Below are 23,646 nucleotides of genomic sequence, written 5' to 3'. Positions count from 1 at the left end.
GTTTGCCTAGGTAACAGTTTGCCTAGGTAACATTTTGCCTAATAACATTTTGCCTAGGGTAACATTTTGCCTAGAGTAACAAAGGAGCGAATTTTTCGCCTAGTCTTTAATTTTTCACAAAGAAATTTTCAACAATCCGATAATTTTTTTTAAAAATTCGCAAATTTTTTTTTAAAAATTCGCAAATTTCTTCAATAATTAAATTTTCTATAAACCAATCAGATCGAGAGACACATTGAAAATGGCTCCCATGATAACTGCAGGGCTTACCATGCGGGGTAAGCCCAACTACAGGGATAAGAATAACCATGACCTTACCAACAAGCTGCTGAAAATTAAAGCCACAGAAAAGATTGAGAAATAAGATAAATAATGATAAATAAAGATATAACCTGTACAAGATACAATTCAACTGTCCTATAACATTTAATTCATTAAAATTGAACTGGTTAAGCTAAAAAAAATGTTTAATTTTTGACAACATTTTTTATGAAAAAAACAATAGGCAAAAAACATGCTCTTGCGTTACCTAGGCAAAATGTTACCCTAGGCAAAATGTTACTAGGCAAACTTGAACTAGGCAAAAAGTTACCTAGGCAAAATGTTACCGAGGCAAAAGTGAACTAGGCAAGTTGTGACTAGGCAAGTTGCGACTAGGCAAATTGTGACAAGGCAAAATGTTCCATAAACCTTCCTTGGGGTCATGTGCGGTCCCACACAAAAGTTGACCTTTATTAGATACAGATTAATAGAGAGACAGACTCAATTAAAAGATAGAACATTTCATAGATATGAACATTTTATAGATATGAAATGTTTTGTCTTCGAAAATATCAAATTTTCTAACTAAGAACGGTTCTATTCAATGTCATATCATGATTTTTTTCATGCATTAGAATTATCTTTAAAATGTCCTATGCATGATAAATGTACTTTCTATGATTTTTAACTTTGAAATGTCCCAACACCATGCATCTAGGATCTGAAACGAGATTTAAAAACATTTACTGGATATAGAAGAGACTATTAAATGTTGAACCAATTTAGACGTTTTATACACAATGATAAAGGTTGTTGATTAATATTTAATAAAGAATTGAACCAAACAACTTTTAATCTAGTTTCTAGTTATAATCGGTATAAAACAATTCCTGTGCACATTAATACTGCAATATGAACTTTATAGTTCAACATAATTTCTTACAAAAATTTCTAAGAATGATCTTATTTGTTTTTAACTAATTTTTTTCCTTCGAATTTTATAACACCTGTGGATATTCTATTTTATGAAGTGTACATGAATGCCCAACTCAGATATACGCAAATTGTGTACTGTACACTGTGGGAGGAATGTAAACAAGCCCAGTGCCCCCAAAGAAGTTGAAGGGAAAGGACTAAAGCTCTGATGTGATATTACAGTCCAACCAAAACAAGTTAATATATCAAGTTAGATCGAATAGATATTATTTTTGGCTTTCTGGTCAATGTGGAAAATACAATAGCAATATATTTTTATTCCACCCCTTTGACCCCTTTCCCTCAAAATTGATGCGTTGCCCCTGTGCTCTTTGTTTTGATCTCCTCCCACTGCAGTACACAGATTTGACGCATGCGAAATGGCGGTTCCTGGTCAATATATTTCTTGAAGTGTACCCGCTCCTCGCCCTTATAGGAAATAAGAAAATGTGTTAAAGTTAGTTAAATTGAATTAAACTAAGAATTTGTGCAATGATCGTTTTTAAAGGAATTGAGTATTCGACGTAAACAAATTTACAATTTTTTTCAGACTATGCCATTGTGTGACAATCAAAATAATTTTGTCCCCCCTCCAGAACAATTAATGAAGACTAGCCAAGACAAATATTTGGATAAATTTTCAATTTTTCATAAATTTTTAAACCTATTTTTGAAAACATTTGTCAATCCAACAAACATATTTTCAATTTTCTTCAACAATATTTTCCCTGTCACGTTCTTTAAAGTTTATAGATTAAATATTGATCAGACGAAATGATCTTTAAAAACAGAAATTATAATGTGATTTTCGAATTCCTTATATCTTTGCAACCCACTGTTGTAGAACTTAGGTATTTCAAACTATGAATTCTGTTATATTAAATAAGTTGATAATTCAAAGTTTTAAGTTTCAGTGGTTTACACCATAAGCACATACATTTCACTAGAAAGGATCATTCATTTTGCGTACAGTCCCTTTTTGCCTCATATAGTCTGTATTGTACTGTACTGCTTGCCCTGGCTAGTTGAAATTCGACCCGGTACATGAAATGAACTGGCATGTACCGTGTAAGGTTCCAAAGTTATAAGGATGAGAAAATTTTAGTTTGTTGCAAAGACTGGATTTCTTTATGAGTTTATATCTTTATCAATGTGTCTGAATAACAAAAACCTGAGTATCTTAAATGGTAAAATCGTAAAATAAAAATAATTTATTTCCAAACAAATCATTCAGATATTGCAACCCAATTGCAATCTGTACTCATCGATAATTTTTCGACGCAATGTTTTCAAAAAAAAACTCTCGGATCATAAGAAAAAATAAATATTATGAAATTCAACTATTTACGAATGCGTCGAAAAATTATCGATGATTATTGGTTGTAATATCTGAATAATTTTTTTGCGATCCGAGTCGAATATTGCAATTCTTTCTGAATTTGTATGACGCTACGTTTCTTCGGTATGAGTCGTTTTTAACAATTTTCTCATTATAGACGCAACAGATAGAAGTAAGATTAGAAGCGATCACTATCGATAATTTTTCGCCGTAAGCCAAATAACCCCTTTCATTTTTCACGAACACTCCCTTTAAATTCTTCCCCCATGACGTTTATCTCCTGGTTTAAAGTCCAGAGAGTCTTTTCACCCATGAAATGTAAATGTTTTATATTTGCTTTTAAATACTTTTGTTGAGCTATATACTTAAAATATTTAATTATATTAATATTGAGTTATTTTTGACAGATTTCGAAGAGAATTTCAAAATATATGCCTCGAATTCGAATAGTTTTAAACGCCTTTTTATTCTTTCTTAATTCCAGGAATGATATTTAAATCATTTCATTTAAAAGTTTACATTGTGGATATTAAGTTATTACCCAACTGAAGCTTAGCAGTATCACAAACAAAAGTGTCGCCCTGAAGCCACAAAAAACAGTAACAAATTACACATTTTTAGCTGGTATTTCCGATTAAAAAGGAGACACAACTCGATGACAAAGGATTTTGAATAATCTATTTAAATGATTTCTAAAAAACAAGAAAAGTTGACTAGATACTTTATTTCTCGATAAATATCATTTTTATAAAAATGCGGATTTCTATATTTACAATGTTTATATTTTTGACACACTTTACAGGTAAACTTGATTATGCAGGGTGTCCCAGAATAAAGAGCTCGTTTCCCATGGGAAAGGGTATGCGCTTAAAAAGTTTTTTAATCTGTATAAAGTATACTATTTGTATATGTCCGATCATAACTACGGAACCCTCTTAACCGATTTGCCTCTAATTTTGATTTGGCACGAGGATGTTCTTAGCTTGGTTTAAAAAGTCTTATTTAAATAAGGTGAACTCTAATAAAGAAAACTTTGTTTTTAGGAAAAGTTTTGTCCCCAGGCTAATTATTTGTAAAGTAACTTAGATAGATAGATAGATTACAGGGTTCAAAAGGTTGCAAATTCTCGCGCAAAAATCGATAAGAATTTTACCTGTCACTGCTTAAAAACTAAAGCTAAAACAATTGCTATATAGACAGTTCTAAAATGTACGTGTCTATTCAAAAAAGTTAATCAGTTAGATCAAAGCCCAAGGCGTTGAGACACTTTAAAGTCGACCCCGTCTTAACAATTGATTGAACTATTGAGTCGAGAAAGTACATATATATTTAACATCATTATTAATGAAAAACAAGCACTTTATTTAATCTTATATGATGTGGGACACCCAGTATTAATATTAAATTATAATATTTAACATCTATTTACAACAAAGGAGTTGAGTTTTTGCCACAAACTCTGATTTTCTAATCTCTATATCTTTGTAAACCAATGTCGTAGACCTTAGATATTTCAAACTAGTAATACTTACAGATAAAATAATCTAAGTTTGAAATATCAAAGGTTTGCACCATCAGGTTGCAAAGATATTGGGATCAGAAAATTTGAGTTTGTGGCAAACACTCAATTCCTTTTAAGAACTTGATTTCATAATTTCAAAATTGCTTTTAGAAGTTGTTTCAGAATTAATTTTTGTTTTGTAATAATTGCAAAATTTTGCCACAAAATTTTATTTTTGATCCTTATATGTTTACAACCCGAGGCCGAATTTAAAGAATTTGAGCCGAAGTTTAAATTTAAGCCGCGACTCAAATTTTGTTAATTCCACTTAAATTTGTATTAAATTTTTCAAGATTTAAGCCGGCACTCAATTGAAACCGGATTTTGGGGATTTGAGACGCTGCTGAAATTCTTAAACCTTTGATATTCCAAACTATGAATTCTGTTAGATCAAATATTCTAAGTTGGAAATACAAAGGTTTATACCAAGAGGTTACAAAGATAAAGGAATAGAAATGTTTTACTTTGCGGCAAGATCTCAGTTCGGAAAGGGTATTTTAATGCATTTTCCAGGCCAGTTAATTTTAGAAAATTTTAGTCAAATCTTTTTTTTAAGGATAAATAAGTATTACTGATACATACATGTTCACAAAATTACTTACTAGTCATATAAACTCTCTACATGCAAAACATTTACAAGTAATTAATGCCAAAGTCAGTGAGCCTTGAAACCAATAAACTATCGTAAATTTTAGTAGTTTTTTATATTTATATTATTTTTATCAAGCATAAATTAATTTTGTACATTTTTTCTTTAAAAAAGCATTGAAGAAAATTCAAAGCAATTTCCATTTAAAATCAAGTGAAATTTTTTTTGAAAGTTGTTAAAAGTAAAACATAAAGCAATTTGCACAATTCATTTGCTCAATGAATTTTTTTATTTATTTAGTTTCTTAGGTTTGCGCAAAGAGTGCGCATAATCTATGATTTCGAGGTATTGCTAGTGCAGCTTAAATGATCTGTGCGTAAGTCATACCATAAATTGTATATATATATACAGTCAGCTTCCAAAAAGAACTTTAAGCTTAATTTCATGGGACCCTCTGTTCAAGGTTTTAAGGGGGTATCGTTTTGAATCAACCATTGCCATCATTTCTTCCGGGGTTGCTTGAAATTAGGTTTACAGTCCCTTTACAGTTTTGAGAACTGACTCTTTGTATCTCTTTTTGTTTTTCTCTTCTAAAAATATTGTTGATCTAAGGATTGCATATTTGGGAAACTAGAGTAAATGTTCAGAATTAAAGGGAGTGACCGGCTATGTAAGGTAGTTGCATACTCAGTTAAACTACCTTACATAGCCGGTCACTCCCTTTAAATGAAAAAACGGCATTTGAATAATCAGGCTAGCAAAGTTGTATGTCTACACAACCCTGCCATATATGTATTATAGCAAGGAAAAACGATGTGCCACCAAGTTTCTACGCTCTTCCAAACTTGAATGGGATTCTGTCATATATGTATTATAGCAAGGAAAAACGATGTGAAACCAAGTTTCTACGCTCTTCCAAACTTGAACGGGATTCTGTCAAGACCATACTTCTTCTTCTTTCCTAGACTCTCCTCACTTTTCACTCTAGGCAAACAAAATGTATGAAAACAAAATATGTTCAAAAATAAAAATGAATGAAAACAAATGAAAACCAAAATGAAAAAGAAAATGAAAAGATGTCAATTTAAAAATAGCTTCTGTTTGAACACATGTAAACTTTTCATTTGAAAACACCTTGTCAACAGTCAAAACTGAAATTAAAATCGTCTTTACTGCCTTAATAAAATCGCCTACCACTGTTTCTGAAATTGTACTGTCATGTACTGTAGATTTGTACCTGTAATTGTACTGTCGTGTACTTCAAGTTTATAGAACTGCAAATTTACTATCATTTACTGGATACCTACTTACATGATATTGTACTGTCATGTACTGTACATTTATGCACCTTCTATTGTACTGTCGTGTACTGTATATTTATCTACCTGTAATTGTACTGTCGTGTACTGTATATTTATGTGCCTGTAATTGTACTGTCGTGCACTATATATTCATGTACATGTAATTGTACTGTCGGTGTACTGTATATTATGTACCTATAATTGTACTGTCGTGTACTGTATATTTATGTACCTGTAATTGTACTGTCGTGTACTGTATATTTATGTACCTGTAATTGTACTGTCGCGTACTGTATATTTATGTACCCGTAATTGTACTATCGTGTACTGTATATTTATGTACCTGTAATTATATTATCGTGTACTATATATTCATGTACCTGTAATTGTACTGTCGTGTACTAGAATCCCAAGTGTTTGCCTCCTTGTTAAAAGAATCCCTATCTCTATCCAAATCATCCCTGAGAAGCCAAAATATTGAGGTTCAGATCTTTTTTCAAACAAAAAAAAATGTAGCTTTCTAGAATACGCTTTAAGAGACTGTTAATGATAACAATTTCTAGAATTCGCTTAAAGGGACTGTTAACTTTAACAATTTCTATATTACACTGAAAGGGACTGTTAACGTTAACAATTTCTAGAATACACTTAAAGGGACTGTTAACGTTAACAATTTCTAGATTACACTTAAAGGGACTGTTAACTTGAAATTAAAAGAGTGACGAATCAAAATTGAATTTGAAATTGACCGTCACAAATCAAACTTCTGTCTGTTTAAAATAAGAAATTGATAAATAAGAGCTTTAGCTAAAAGGGAAGGAAAACGATGAATAAAAACAAAAAATTTAAATTGAGAATTGAACTGACTCTTTGATGTTTGTTATTAAAAGATGTCGGTTTGAAATTTGAACACTCTTATTAGAAAGGAAATAATTTATTCACTGACTTTTCTTGATTTAAAAACTACATTCCCGTACCTATAGATTAAGAAATATAAAAGTTTTTTAAACAAATTTTGAACGTAAAATGTCAGGCTTTTTTATAAATACTCTTTTCAAAAATGTATTCTCAATGAAGACAACTGAGGATGAATTATGAAGGATAAAGAACTAATTTATCATCATAATCATTCTAATATTTTACTAATCTTCCAAATAAAGTTTTTACAACTCTATAAACCGCGGTAGATTTTGTACTACATTGTTTCATTGCGTGGCCGGGTATTGCGGTTGACCCAACAATATTGACTTTCCTAAGTTTTTGAAGTCGCTTGTTATCCTTGTCCAACTCCTTCATCCCTGCCTCCTCTTCTCTTCTCATCTTCTCCTCCTTCTCATCAACCTTCTTCCTAAACACAATTCTTTTATCCCTCCCTCCTCTTCTCTCCTCATCTTCTCTTCCTTCTCATCAACCTTCTTCCTAAACACAAATTCTTTTATCCCTGCCTTCTCTTCTCTTCTCATCTTCTCCTCCTTCTCATCAACCTTCTTCCTGAACACAATTCTTTTATCCCTGCCTCCTCTTCTCTTCTCATCTTCTCTTCCTTCTCATCAACCTTCTTCCTAAACACAAATTCTGTTATCCCTGCCTTCTCTTCCCTTCTCATCTTCTCTTCCTTCTCATCAACCTTCTTCCTAAACACAAATTCTGTTATCCCTGCCTTCTCTTCCCTTCTCATCTTCTCTTCCTTCTCATCAACCTTCTTCCTAAACACAAATGACAAACTTAAACAAATTTTACTCTAAAAAAATCAGTAATTATAAAGTATTTGCTGGGACACCCAGTAGGCAGTAGTATATTGTTTATCTAAAAATGATAAATTGAAAGAAGGACTGCCGCCATTCGAGAATATCTTTAAGAGAAAATGAATAAACCAAATCTGAAGATCAATCAATCAAATTTACAATTATGGATTCGGGCCAATTGGCCNATGGACGGGTGGGAGGGGGCTTTTAGTTTTAAAATAAGAAGATGCAAGATTAAAGGAATTGAGTCTTTGCCACAAACTATGATTTTCTAATTCTTATATCTTGGCAATCCTACGTCGTAAACCTTAGATATTTCAAATTAAAAATTCTGATATATCAAGTAATCTAAGTTTGAAATATCACAGGTTTACAACATCAGGTTGCAAAGATATAGGAATTAGAAAATTTCAGTTTGTGACAAAGACTCAATTCCTTTATTCTGTATAGTCTATGCTGACGTTGTTGAAGATTCATGTTTTGTTGGAAATCCTGAAGAAAACGAAAATCTTGGATAAGTTTAGGGTTTCTTGTGAACTACTGTTCTAGGAAATTAAAATACAATTTTTACGTATCTGTAAATATTCCTTTGTGGTAGAGTGTTTTTCAACTGCTTCAAAAAAAGCTTGATGGTTCTCAGAGAAAATATATTTCGATATTTTAAATATTTTTACGTATGCTCTAAATCTAAAGAAGAATGCTGGATGTGACATGACAAAAATCGATGGAAATTTTGCCAATTACTACTAAAAACTTAAAATGAGTGCTCTTGTTCTAAAAAGTACATGTCTAGGGTTGTAAAAAGGTTTATATGAGTTACTGAGGTAAAACTAAAGGCAAAGGCGTTGAACTTCCTAAAATCAATTTAGTCTTCAAAACTTATTTATCTTTTCAAAGCATTCTTAATCTCTGTAAATACATGACTAAGAATGTTTGTGTGATCAATGTTTACCTGAAGACCTCTTCCATCTCCTTCTCCATCCTCTCCACATTAACCTTGTGTTCCCTCGACTCATGCTCCATCTACACATTAAAATACATTCAATTGTAAATATTAAAATAATTGACAATAATGTCATTTAAATCTTAATCTGATTAATAACATATGGCAGATATCGCTCTTCTCGCTTGAAAAGTGATTAATTTGTATTGTTTCTGTAGCAGCAAACATCCGCAAGTCAACTTATAGAGAAACTCATATATTTTATTTTTAGTTTACCAAACTTTTCATGGTATTCTTGTAAATAGGACATGCCACTCTATAATTTGAGGATTATTTGAAATTACGACTACAGAGTCCGAATTTGATGAATTTGAGCCGCGTCTCAAATCCGCCAAAAACCGGTTTCAATTGAGCGCCGCCGGCTTAAATCTTGAAACATTGAATACAATTTTAAATGGAACTAACTACATTTGAGCCGCGTCTAAAATATAAGCCACGGCTCAAACTCTTTAAATTCGGCCTTTGTTAACGTTATTTTAAGAGATCCTTCAATATATCGACGATCCTCAATCGCATGTTCATTTCTAGTCTAATAACCAATCTTCGACATTTTCCTGTGCGTATTTTATGTAAAAAAATCAAAATTGCATTGATATCTAATACTTCTGTCTTTCTTTGAAGCGTAATTTCAAGTGACCCACCATTGCCAAATTTATCAAAAATGTGGAGAATATTATCGTTTTACTGAATCGAAAAGTGTTTTTTTTTTCTGTGAGCTTCTCTATTGTTTCTTATCAACAAGAAATGCGTAACTTGCAAGTCACATTCGCAGAGAAACCGCAATTAAAAAGATGAACAGTTTTAAGAAACAAAAACATCAATATCTCTATTCATACTTAATCAGACAAAGCGATCACGGGTATCGTTGTGAATCAGGCATTGCCATTTTTGCATGAGGGTCACTTGAAATTACGCTTACAGTCTCTTTAAATACAAATAAGGATTTGTCAAAAATTGTAAACCACATTTAGAAAGCTCATCAGAAGACGTACACCGAATAATTATTTTTTTTTGGGATACCCGGCAAATTTTAGTACCCTCCTTTATCATCTGTTCTCTTAAGATTCCCTTAAAGTAATTCTTTTACTGGTTGTAATGTTTACCTGAGCTAAAGAATGGGTTTACCTGAGCTAAAGAATGGGTTTACCTGAGCTAAAGAATGGGTTTACCTGAGCTAAAGAATGGGTTTACCTGAGCTAAAGAATGGGTCTACCTGAGCTAAAGAATGGGTTTACCTGAGCTAAAGGATGGGTTTACCTGGACTAAAGGATGGGTCTACCTGGACTAAAGGATGGGTCTACCTGGGCTAAAGGATGGGTCTACCTGGGCTAAAGGATGGCTTTCCAGTTCCTCATCTTCCTCCCCCAGCAGAGAGGTAAGCTTCTTACATCTAAACAAACAGACAACATTTTAGAAAAAGGAAGAGAATAATATGTAAAATAAAAAACCCATTTTAAGTTGAAAACCTATGGAAGAAGTTTCCAGAACAAAAATCTGAATAGTCCTAATTTTAAAAGGTCTGTTTTTTTGGTTTCCCTTGCCAGTGACAGTTTTCATGAATAAAGTCTTTGAATGGTAGGCTTTTTTAAGGAAATGCATTCGGATTAGGATTTTTTCACTTCACCAGACTTTTTCCAGATAAATCTCTTGGCCTTTTCCGATCCAAAAGTGTGAGAAATTTAAAAGGAAAAGAGAGAGTTTTTGAGAAGTTTTTTAAATTTTACTCTTAGAGAGTTTTCAATTCCCCCCCCTCTCTCTTAATAACCCTGAAAGGTTAACCTGTATGTTTCGTAGTGTCCTGTGTTAGTAACATCTTTGAGGTCTTGCATATGATGTGAGAGAAGGAGGCTGCGTAGAGCTGTGAAATCACAATGGTTTCTGTCCTCTATATTCACGGTTCCCCAGGGATATTGTCGGCATCGAAACCTTCTCCCCTCGCTATCCTGGAATTATTTAAATGTCGTCTTTTTTCTCAACTTGAGGATGCAGTCCCACTTCATCGTAGTGAACTTGAAATAAAGTTTTAAATTTGAAGATGATAGAAAATTTCCAATAATTGGATAATTTTTTTTATGTAAATAATGATAAAAAATAAGGTAAACTGTCCAGCAGCTGAGGATAACCATGAAAAAAAAGTTTCTAATCCTTCAAGGAATATCAATCTTTAATGAATAATAACAACAAGTGTGGAAAAGGAAGACGACTTTTGGACTCATGTTGTGATTTTAGGTAAAAAAAATGAACATAAACAATAATAAAATAATAAAATAATAATAATATTAACAAATGACTTCTATCTATTTTTCAATTTTCTGAGTCCCATTGTAACAAATCATGCAGTAATATATCATACATATTTTTCAATGAAACCTGAGTAATTGTATCGGAACCAACCACTGCAAAGGGAACCTGCTCTCTCATCCAATCAATCTTAATTTAGAAATAAAAATAAGAAAATTTAAATCAGTTTTAAAAATTAAAGAAACAAATTTATGAAAAAACAGCTGGAGGCCGAACCCAAGGGCTAAAAACTGTTGAATATGAAGGAGTTAATTTAAATCTTTTTACTCTCATTCCTCATTGGTCAAAATTAATTTTATGCATGATCAAAAGTTCTAACTCATTGGAACACGTATTTATAATAAACACGATATTTTTGAAAAAGTCTGTTTTCTAGAGATAAATAAAAAGCCACCAAAAAATCGGCCAGTACCTCATCTATCTATTTAATTATTTCCTTGTAATAGGTATTATTAAGTGCGACCAAGTTTTTGCCGGGATTTTTATTTTTTCTAGTTTGTTTGAGATTAAAATATTTATTAAGTTGAGTTAAATTTGATAAAAACTATAAAGCGAAACTATTTCAATAATGCATAATCCTACAATAATTGGACGTAAAAACTTTTCTCTCCAAACCAACCTACTATGCTGCTTTAATTTATAGTGAATAATTAAGACGGTTTACTGATAGAGAGGATGTAAGGAGATTCATGGCCTAATCATTCAGTATACACATCAAATATGCAGTACGCTTTTGAAGTAAGTAAGTGTAGTACGTGGCCTGTACAATCAGTTAAGAATTAGCGTACATCACTTCATCTATCTATATTTAAATTTGGCTTGTCTGTCTGTTTGTTTGTATCAAATAAACGTCAAAACGGCTGTACCGATCGGGCCAAAATTTTTTGTGGGTCATCACGTGACCACACGGAAGGGTTACGAATAATAAAAATTGTAAAAAATGTCTTTTAAAGGTTTTTAATTTTGTAAAAAATTAAAATGCTTGAAAATCCGCAAATTTTTTTTTAAATCCGCGAAATTTTCTTCTTCTTTGTTTTAAAATGTAAACAAAAAGAACATGTTCGCAATTTAAATAGAAGATGGGCGCGAAGCGCCCTAAAAGCCTAGTTATATAAATTTAGCTTGTCTGTCTGGGTGTTTATTTGTATCCAATAAACGTCAAAACGGCTAAACCGATCGGGCTCAAATTTTGTGTGGGACCTCACGTGACCCCAGGGAAGGTTTATGAATGATTAAAATTTTTTAAATTTGTGATTAAAAGTTTTCATTTTTGTAAAATTTTGAAAATTTTTAGTTTTTGTTTTATACTGTACAAAGAGAAGATGCTCACAGATAAAGCCACAATGAAAAGTTGAAATAGTAGATCGGCGCAAAGCGCTCTAAAAGCCTAGTATACTATAATCTTGTTGCTCCAAACCAAGGAACCAAGGGCAGGAACAAAATGAAAAAAGACGCTTTTTCAAAAACACCCTGTATAATAATTTTAAATGGGGTTTATCCAAAGAGAATAGTTTATATATTAGAGTGGAATTTAGAGAATCTCTCGGTATGAATTTTTCAGTCCCTTTCAGCCTGAAAGGGATTTCAAAGAGTACATATCATGTAAATGTTCACAAATTATATGCAGAAGAGTTCATTAATACAGTATGCAACAGTGCAACAAAATGGCCGTTATACACTTTTTTCTAGTAAATTCCCCTCTAATATATATTTTATTCTCTTTGGGTTTATCGGTCCTTTAGAGGATAAAAAGCCATGTCAAACTACATAATTGAGTAATTAAACAAAATCAAAATTTTTTTGTCGATATTTTTTATCTAACCTCTGGGTCCTCTGTTGGGGGGAAATCATAAACATTAATCTGGTTTTCAGCCAGCTCAGCCAGAATCTAGAAAAATGTAAAATCTAGAAATTGTAAAATTAAGAAACGTATCAAAAACTAGAAAATTGTAAAATCTAGAAATTGTAAAATTAAGAAGCGTATCAAAACTAGAAAATTGTAAAATCTAGAAATTGTAAAATTAAGAAAAGTATCAAAAACTAGAAAAATGGAAAATCTAAAAATTTTAAAATTAAGAAACGTTTCAAAAACTAGAAAATGAAAAATATAGAAATTAGAGAAAGCTGTAAAAATGACAAAAATTTGAGAACTATAAAATCTAAAAATTGTAAAATATAGTAAATGATAATATATAAAAAGTTGTAAATATTAGAAATTTTTAATTTAGAAAACTGTAAAACTGGGATCTACCTAAAATAATGTTTAAAAAATCTTAGACTCTTTTAATTGTAAAATCTAGTAAATTACAAAATATTTTTGTGAAATCAAAAAAAAAATGTAAAAAGTTTTATTTTCTTCCAAAATAATGTTTATTCAAATTTCTTAGGTAATGTAAAGTTTCTTTTATATAGTACTCTCTCTCTTACATACTCTTCCCGTTCTACTGGCATGTCTTTCTGTCTATCTATCTGCCTGTAGTGTCGGTCTTTCTGTCTGCCTATCTGCCTATCTGTCTGTGTGTCTATGAAATTGATTCATAAAGATCTGTTTTTATAGTGTAAATATAAAATGTTATTAGCTTTGAAGGCAGGGTGAGTAATTTGGAGGGGGGGGGGGGTGAAACCGGGTTAAAAATACAAAACATTATATAGTTTCTGCACTATTTGGTCGGTAAGGGGGGGCGGGAAGGGGGATTAGAGAGGGGCGGAGGCGGTTGCAACAGGATACTTTACAGAAAGCCTATTAATCCACTGTTTTAACCCGAACCCTATAATATAAACATTAAAAACTTGAACAGACAAACACTGCTATTTTCCTGCACAGACATATATATACATAGTAAATAGTAGATATAAATAAACAGAGAGATCTGCACAGACAGTTTCTTACAGGAATACAATTTAATATGAGATCGAAAATTTTGTTAAAATTAAAAGCTTGATATCGATGTCCAATGTCGACACTTTTAAATTTCTGAGATCAATGCTTGCTCTCAACTCAATTTAAAGACAACTCTTCAGGGTATGACGATCAAGGGATGTCGAAGAAGAATTAGATTAATCCGTAGATCTGCATAGGATGGAGATCAATGCTTGATTCAGAGATTCACGATACATTAAAAATTAACTTATGCCAGATCTGTAAATTTCTGCATCTATAGCGCAAACGTTAAGAATTCAAGCGTGTTGTTTTAATATTATTAATTGCCCTTGCATACGGTCATAATCTTCCTCTTTCAGAGAGAGCTCTACAGTGTTACCGTCCAACGATGAACCTTGAAAGGGACTGTTCACTTTCAAAACTAGAATCTTAGCTTAGAACTTTGAACTTGAAGTCGTCGTCAGGTTATTGGATACACAGTGCACACAGACAAATTAAGAAACAAACTATAAACAAAGAGAGAAGCAGAGTATATATATATATATATATATATATATATATATATATATATATATATATGATTCACATTATGCCCTAACTTTTGAATTTAGAATCAGATTCACAAATATGTCTATTTTAGGCCTGAAAAGTGTTTCTATACGTCAGTATTAACTTAGGTAACTGCGGGTTTAAACCTCGAGTTTTGAACATTCTGACGATCAAGAACACCTTTAAGATGTAAGATAGCCTTAGGGTGATTCTAAATAAAGAATTATGTTTATTTTGAAATAGCATGGACAATTCTTTTAATGACGACTTAAAATAAATCTAAGATAATGATATCTGAAGGATGAATCTGAATTATATCTAAAATATTGATTTAAACTGAAGATTTAAATGAATTTTCAAAGGCAGAAAAATGTGGCAGGTAACCAAAACCTTGCGAAGTCTCATCCTTCTTGGTTAATCCTATACATTGTGCAAGTCTTATCTCGATAAGCATCTCGTAATATTTGGTTTAAGAAATTAATTCAGCCAAAAATGTCCAAGAAAATCATGGAACATAAAAGTTTCAAAATTTTTTTTTGTCTCTGTTTCTAGCAATTTTTATTTAGGTTTATGGCCTATTGCAAAAAGTTGTTCAACTTAGAAGGTGAAAATTTGGCATATGTTTACTATCGACCTCAGAAAAAGTCCAAAATCGATCACCCCTAATATAGAAGATAAAGTAAAGGAAATTAAAAACTGTCAACCAGATGTTTAGCAATTTGAAAATTTCCATGGAATTATCGAGGAAAACCTCTACAAATCTACCAAACCAAACTTTGCTATAAACGCGTCTAGTTTTTGCCTCTGTTTACAGTTTGTTTATTCATTGTTTATATAATACATACTTCACATTTAGTTTATTTAAATTTACACTTCTTCACTTTTCAGGATTTCAGATGGAGATTTAAAGGGACAGACCGGCTATGTAAGGTAGTTGAACTGAGTATGCACTGAAAACATATGCACACAAAAGTACGATTTTGAACGTCGACTTTGCGCTCAAACTCAGGATTTACAGATCCTTATAAAGTTTTATATGTCTCAAATGAATCCAAAAGAATTTGTCCACAGCACTGTATACTCAGTTCAACTGCAGTAAGCGTAATTTACAAGAGAAATTTTCAATTTGCATCGGTACCTTCTGCTTCAACAACTCTATGGAAGATATCCTTTTTCTATTTCAATCAGTTTTGAAGGTTTAAAGGATACAATTGTGAATTGAACATGCAATTATGAAGATGGACGGTCACTTAGAAATTTGACAATAATTTCTCTCAGTATATAAATTCTAGATTTGTCAGTGAACTTATTAAATTAAATTGAAAAATTTCTTTTGGTCTAAAAAGAATGGCCTTTTTGATACTTTATAATAAGATCTGTATGCAGATTACTACCCCCCCCCCCTTTTTCCCCACATAAACATATGCCTATTAAGTGATATGGGGAAGGGGTTAATAGGGGGGGGGGGTTGAGGGCGAGGAATGAAATTAACCCATTATCAAGTGAAAGTTGGAATCTAGATAAGAGAAGGTTAAGAAGACTTCCATCTAATGGAATTGATTAAAACCCATTGATTCTTGGAATCTTGAGATAAGTGCACACACAGACAACTTTCAACCAATATTATTCTTCATTTAATGCAGGAATTTAAAGCTAATCTTTTAGAGTCAACAGAACTAAACTTTGATTACGACCCTTATATTACAGGATTTACAATTACGTAATTTATTTATTAATTTAATTATTAAAAATAGAGAAACATAATTGTGAAAACTATTTAACTTTCTTTTCAAAATATAAAATAGAGAAACACACACATCGATAACAAGTTTTTAATTTTCTTTTCAAAATATAAAATAGAGAAACACATCAATAACAAGTTTTTAATTTTCTTTTCAAAATATAAAATAGAGAGACACATCAATAACAAGTTTTTAATTTTCTTTTAAAATATAAAATAGAGAAACACATCAATAACAAGTTTTTAATTTTCTTTTCAAAATATAAAAAAAGAAACACATCAATAACAAGTTTTTAATTTTCTTTTCAAAATATAAAATAGAGAAACACTTCGATGACAAGTTTTCAATTTTCGACATTAAAAATAAAAAAAAACCCTTGTGATAAGTTTACAAGTTTTAGATCTGCTATAAATCATAAAATATTTTTGGTGTAATATGATACACATTGTAATAATAAATACTCGATACTTTTTTTTACAATTTTTTAGATTTGGATTTTTTCTTTTCAATAAATATGATGTAATATTTTGCGATTTAACCAACTTTACAATTTTTTTCATCATTTGTTGACAATAGTTATGTTTATCTTTATGAGTCATATTTAAATGCATGCTAATCATTATACAAATAAAAACTATTTGTAAACATGCGTTTGTTTGCACAATGATTTTTAGATTGTTATTTTTTATTGCATTTGTGATTGACTTTTGGTATAATTTGCATAAATGAATTGAGTTTTTGCCACAAGCCCAAATTTTCTAATCCGGTAGAAACCTTTGATATTTCAAACTTTTTAGATTATTTGATTGCAAGATACATTAAACCTTTGATATTTCAAAATTATTAGATTATTTGATCGCAAGATACATTAAACCTTTGATATTTCAAACTTATAGATTATTTCATTGCAATTTATTTATTTATGATAATATCTATCTTTATTCTATATTTGACATAATCTAAGTGTTCGCTAACTTTTTTAGTCCAAAAATATAAATGAAAATAAAAAATGTCATGCATACATAGAAAATCATGCAATACATACCGTAGCTTTGAATCGTTTAATCTCGTCTTGAGTGCAGGCATCAGATTTTCCAATCACAGGAATTATATTTACTTTATCATGTAATCTTTTCATCGCCTGCAAACAATATAAATTTTAACTTTATAATTTGTTTACTTTTTGCAACTAAAATAAATAAAGAGTATGCGCCAATTTTTATCCTTTATCGCTAAAAAGTTTTTATGTTCATAAAAGATGATTTTAATTCCCGCCAAAAAAGTTGTTGTTTATTTGGAAAAATGCTAATGCTAAATAAAAACCTCATGTTGCAAAGTGTAAACTTGTTTTTTTTTATTAAGTAACGTTTCTTGAGAAATTTGAAAACATATCTTTGATAAGTGAATATTTTAACACATCAATTCAGGATTCTTTTTGACAATATTTTTTACATGACGCCAAAAAACGTACTGCAAATATATGCAAACAAAGTTTACTGTACTGAACCTGTATGTATATTGAATAAAATGTAAACAAGGTGTACTGCACCTGTATATCGAGTTCTCTGAGCCCATGGCCTCCGGGAGCCAAGAAGTATAAGCAAGCGTGAACTCTTGTATCAACCAGCTGAACCCTAAATATTAGAAGCGTGAACTCTTGTATCAACTAGCTGAACCCTAAATATTAGGAGCCTGAACTCTTGTATCAACTAGCTGAACCCTAAATATTAGAAGCGTGTACTCTTGTATCAACCAGCTGAACCCTAAATTTTAGAAGTGTGAACTCTTGTATCAACCAGCTGAACCCTAAATATTAGAAGCGTGAACTCTTGTATCAACCAGCTGAAACCCTAAATATTAGAAGCGTGTACTCTTGTATCAACTAGCTGAACCCTAAATATTAGAAGCGTGACCTCTTGTATCAACTGCAGCTGAACCCTAAATATTAGAAGCGAGAACTCTTGTATCAACCAGCTGAACCCTAAATATTAGAAGCGTGACCTCTTGTATCAACTAGCTGAACCCTAAATATTAGAAGCGTGTACTCTTGTATCAACCAGCTGAACCCTAAATATTAGAAGCGTGACCTCTTGTATCAACTCTTGTATCAACCAGCTGAACCCTAAATATTAGAAGCGTGAACTCTTGTATCAACCAGCTGAACCCTAAATATTAGAAGCGTGACCTCTTGTATCAACTGCAGCTGAACCCTAAATATTAGAAGCGTGTACTCTTGTATCAACTAGCTGAACCCTAAATATTAGAAGCGTGAACTCTTGTATCAATCAGCTGAACCCTAAATATTAGATTCTTTAAAAAAAATTGTTTTTTTAAGGAATTAATCACTTTCCTCATACTGTAATTTACTAATCCTATATCTTGGTAACCTCATGTTGCAGACCTTAGTTATTTCAAAAATTGATTAATTCTGCCATACCAATTAGTTAATTTATTATAACAAAGGTTTACATCATCAGGTCCCAAAGATATATGGATTAGAAAATTAGAGTTTGAGGCAAGTAATTAGTTTATTTAAGATATCAATCAAAAGAATGAAGCTTATAAATACATAGTTTGATTTCACTCATTCGATGTTAAATTAATTTTTATTAAACAAATGTAAAATGCCTCAATACATTTCTTGTACAGTGTACAGTGGACTGTGTAAAGTGTGCAAAATGTACTGTATAATTCGTTGTACCTATTAACCCTCTGTTCAGCTTCAAGAAACTGGTCAAACTGGTTTTCTATGTACTCTGTGACCGGCACCCAACAATTTGTATTGTTGACAGAGTCGCCAAAACCTGGCAATAAAATAGTATTAAACACATGCAATTTAATATATTATAAATAATAATAATTCAAATAACTAAAGGGGCGTAGTTGCATGTGAAGGCTTTTAATTATGTAGGCGCATGACCGATTCACAACAATACCTTTAAACCTGGAAACCCCGGAAATAATAAATTCAAATGAGGATTCTCTTTAAAAGTGACCAAGGAATTTGTGTTTCAGATCCAATAAAGAAAATCGTCAGATTTGACTCTTGATTAGTTAGAAAAACGACCGGATATCCTTCCTCATTGTTAGTCAGACAAAGGATTAAAAGTTACCGTTGTAAATCGAACGTGCTCCTCTGTAAATGGAGGGTACCTTGAAATAAAGCAACAACATTCAGATGCTAATAATTTTAAAAATAAAATACTCAATATGATATCTTCAAAATGAAGATAATAATAATAATGCTAAAACTAATAAAAACGTAACATAAAAAATGATAATGATCATCTAGATAGTTAAATAAAAAATAATAAAGTTAAATGATAACTGTGATGATAATGATACTTGTACCTGGAGTATCCACTACAGTAAGTGCTAGTTTAACCCCTCCTTCTTCGAGAAGAACTGTGTGGGGCTCAACATCAACAGTTCTACAAACATGAAAATACATCATTGATCAAAGACCAAGATCAAAATAATCAATTTGTCTATCAAGGACAAAGCTCAAGATACCGAATTCGTCGATCAAGGACCAAGATCAAAAAACCGAATTCGTTGATCAAGGACAAAGATCAAGAAAATAAATTCGTCGATCAAGGACAAAGCTCAAATACTGAATTCGGCGATCAAGGACCAAGATCAAAAACTGAATTCGTCGATCAAGGACCAAGATCATAAAACCGAATTCGTTGTTCAAGGACACAGATCAAGAAAATAAATTCGTCGATCAAGGACCAAGACCAGGATACTGAATTCGTCGATCAAGGACAAAGATCAGGATACTGAATTCGTCGATAAAGGACCAAATTCAGGATATTAAATTCGTCGATCAAGGACGAAGATCAAGATAATGAATTCATCGATCAAGGATCTAGAAAGATCTTGCTGAAAGGTCAAGATTTAAGGAGGAATTCGGTCAGTAATTGATAAAAGACTTTTTTCTGAAACAGTGTTAAATCTAGTTTTTTTTTACCTTTTTATTTCTGATTTAGATTTAGGACCACTTTGGTAAATATTAGTTAGAAACATCGAGTTCACCAGGGTAGACTAAATAATAATAATAATAATAATAATAATAATAATAATAATAACTATGATCTCCTAACCCCTACTCCCTCTAGTTTCTTACATCCCGCCCAACATATGGTAAGAAACGTAAATTTTTACATTTAAAATATAAGTATATTATATTTCAGTGTGGGTGACACACTGAACCCTATTTGCAGGGGTGAAATCAGGAGGTTGAGAGGGGGCAAATTGGACAAATCCATGCAACCCCAACCAATATCTGACCCAAAAATGTTTAAAAATTGGGAGGGGGGTGGGTCACAATTTTTATGAAAAGCAAGACCCTATTTTAATTATGCATATGGGAGGATTGGGAGGGCCGGGGCTGAAAATGACTAGAATGTCCTAAGCCCACTTGAACTAGATCCACTTGCATCTGGAACTATACTGCCTGCCTACAGGGTGTCTCGACATAACGCAATACAACTATTGCGTAAAACTTAAAGAAAGAGTTTTCAAAAAATGAGAGGGCTAGAAATTAACCATGTGATCGGTTTATTACGTTAAGAATAATGCCCTTCGTGTTGTTAATAGATGTTAATTGTAACTAATTGGTGATATTCTGACGATGGAAACTATTTAACAAATAATTCGGAGGAAAATTTTAAAAATTTTCTTTCTAATTTCTTCTTGTCTTTCATGTTCAGATGTTGAGCTACCCTGTAGGCTTTGGTTAGTTTGAATGATGAGAATGATTTTTGCAAAAAGTTTTACATCTCTAATTTATTATGGTTTAGCTAACTGGAGCTAGTATACATGTTAAAGAATGATCTAACAAAACGAAATCTATACCAAAATGAAAATTAAAGAAAATTTCTGCAGGGAATTTAATAAAAAATATTTTTCAAATAGTTTTTTTATTCCTTTCATGCAGATTTTTTTTAATAAACGAAAAATTGAAAGCAATATTGAATTTAACTGGGTTTAGAATTCTATGAAGTGAAGGAATATTCAACTTTTTTGGGAAGTGAACTACAGTCATATTAATTTCTAAAAAATCTAAAAAAAATGTCAGCCTTGCTTTTTTATCTATAAAATAACTGATCACTCGTCACAAACTTTAAATTTCTTATTCCTTCCTCTCCACAATAACTAATTTGATCTTGCACAGCATTTACAGTTAGAATTATCAAAAATTAACGACATTAAGTAATTGGTTACAAGATTATAGTTTGAGGTTAGTTATATGTTGCTTTTTATTTAGTTCAAGTACGATTTAACCCAGAACTTCGGAGACATCGAAAGAATTCATATTATGACGTCTTGGCAATTTTCGATGGGTTTTTCAGTTTTATGCCTAAATCTTAGTAATTGTAAAACTAAGTTAGTCATAAAATATGCGGGAACACTTTTAAAGAGCTCCATATAATTATTAAAAAACTAAATATCTGCAGCTTTCATTATCAGTAGGTTAAGAAAACGACATTTTATCTATTCTTTCGATGTCTCAAAAGTTCTGGGTTGAACTGTCTAACAGTACAAATACAATATGTTACTGAACTACTAGCAACACAACACTCTGTATCAAAATGCAGAGAGAGTAAAGACGACCTACCTTCCCTAGTCCGCTTTCTCCAACAACCATTAAGGTAAACTCAAATCCTTTCCTTACAGCACGCCGGTAAACCTGGTCAGGCAGAGATCCAAACCCAACATATCCACCAGGCTGAGAACTAGATAAATCTATATGTATACTTTGCTTGTCTGTTTNAAATTTTTAAAATGGCGGACTTTAGGAGCAACATTAAAAACTAAATTATTTACAGGAAACCGGGCGCAAAGCACCACAATAGCCTAGTTATATAAACTAGATTATATTCAACTAGCTAGGGAACCCAACTTTGCCTGGAGTTTTCCAAACAAAAGTTAACCCACTCAACTTAGAATTTTGTAAACCAAGCTAAGAACATTTCCGGTGGTTCTACCGAGTTCACAGATGAAAATTTGAAGCAAATCAGTGCAGGAGTTCATGAGTTATGATTGGACATCCACAAAAACTAACAAAGATTACTGTATATATAGTTCATCAAGAACTTTTTATGTAGCCATTTCTGTGAAGGTGACATAAAACATATAAATGAAGACGATATTAACACATCATAAATGGCAAATATCTCATCTTAAATTGAACTCTATAGATAGGAGTAGTTTTGAATGCATGTATTGACATAAGGCACAAGCCTGCATCAACATGCAGATAAGCAAAATATATTATTGTATATGAATAAAAATCAATAAAGCAATGCACTGAGTTTCTCAAATATTCAACGAGTCGGTTTTTCTTACAATATATTTATATACAAAAGTTACAAAAATACAAACTTTAAATCGAACGATATTTATACAAACTAAATATTATGAATAAAATCAGTTTCATCAAATAGGGGAATTCTTCAAGGGAACCTCAGTTTAAGGGAGCTGACGATCAACTAACTGTCCTCCTTCGATTTTGCTTTATCCTAGGATCGCATTTAACCCTAGCTACCCCGGGGTTGTTCCGCCCCCTCCCCAACGCTTGGGTCTTCAAGATAACGGAAAATTCGGCGTCGCTTGGGTTATTTATAGAATCCAAATGCAAACTCAAATAAATCCGTTAGGATTCAGAATAGGACTCTAAAGTCCAACCATAGGGTTAAAGAATGGGGGGGGGGGGAGGGGGGCATGATTCCCCTTGGTAGCTATGATCTCAGCGATCCAAAAAATCCTTGAATTGCTGATCGTAAAAGATCAACAAAACTCGCCCACTGTTACAATATGCATTGAATGAAAAATATTAAAAATATTAAAAATAAGATTGCATATTTCATCTTACGCAGTTTACCTTTTACCCCATAGTTCATAGTTTATTTTGCTAATAAAATAAACTGGTGACTGAACTTCAAGTGACCCTCCATTTATTACAATTTCTTTGTCATTTATAGAGAGACATGTCCGATTCAGCTTTTCTGATCAAAATATCCCTGTTTTTTACTTTGAAAATATATTAGATACTAGCTTGGGAACCCAGGATTGCCCTGGTAGTCATGGGGTTAGTCCCACTGTTTACCCGTGCTTTGTCGTAAATTACGATTTTAGCTATTTTTCCCAATAAAAGTCGACCCACTCAACTAATAATCTCAAAACCAAGCTAAAAACATTCCCGTGGTTCTTCCGAGTTCCCTAATTGATCTTACTGTCCCTCTTCAAATAAAATTCCAACAAATTTCCCATTTTTTATTGTTTTTTTTACCTTCTTAACCCTGGGTTTGTGCTTGAAACTTCTTGTTTATGTGCAAAGGGTTTGTTTGTATCAAGAGCAACTGGTTCTTCGGCTTTTGGCTTAAAAGTGTGG

At 31.9% G+C, this 23,646-nt stretch overlaps 1 protein-coding gene across 1 annotated transcript in view; it reads right to left on the bottom strand.

Moving 5' to 3' along the window:
• Positions 1-5,445: 5,445 nt before the first annotated feature.
• The window catches only part of LOC111704404 (septin-7), a gene marked incomplete at its 5' end in the record, with an annotated part of 19,357 nt that continues 1,156 nt past the window's right edge, over positions 5,446-23,646 (bottom strand). Inside the window, 15 exons of the mRNA XM_023476629.1 lie at positions 5,446-5,709; positions 6,407-6,487; positions 7,279-7,374; positions 8,724-8,794; positions 10,098-10,164; positions 10,554-10,717; positions 11,145-11,204; positions 12,898-12,963; positions 17,293-17,388; positions 17,797-17,881; positions 18,949-19,051; positions 19,599-19,678; positions 20,221-20,294; positions 21,871-21,988; positions 23,545-23,640. Coding sequence (XP_023332397.1) covers positions 5,631-5,709; positions 6,407-6,487; positions 7,279-7,374; positions 8,724-8,794; positions 10,098-10,164; positions 10,554-10,717; positions 11,145-11,204; positions 12,898-12,963; positions 17,293-17,388; positions 17,797-17,881; positions 18,949-19,051; positions 19,599-19,678; positions 20,221-20,294; positions 21,871-21,988; positions 23,545-23,640 — 1,336 coding nt within the window. The remainder of the gene's footprint in view (positions 5,710-6,406; positions 6,488-7,278; positions 7,375-8,723; positions 8,795-10,097; positions 10,165-10,553; positions 10,718-11,144; positions 11,205-12,897; positions 12,964-17,292; positions 17,389-17,796; positions 17,882-18,948; positions 19,052-19,598; positions 19,679-20,220; positions 20,295-21,870; positions 21,989-23,544; positions 23,641-23,646) is intronic.

The sequence above is a fragment of the Eurytemora carolleeae genome, unplaced genomic scaffold (genome assembly GCF_000591075.1).
Source record: "Eurytemora carolleeae unplaced genomic scaffold, Eaff_2.0 scaffold580, whole genome shotgun sequence".
NCBI lineage: Eukaryota > Metazoa > Arthropoda > Copepoda > Calanoida > Temoridae > Eurytemora > Eurytemora carolleeae.
The sequence above is the reverse complement of the archived record's forward strand: the minus strand, read 5'-3'. Positions and strand labels throughout refer to the sequence as shown.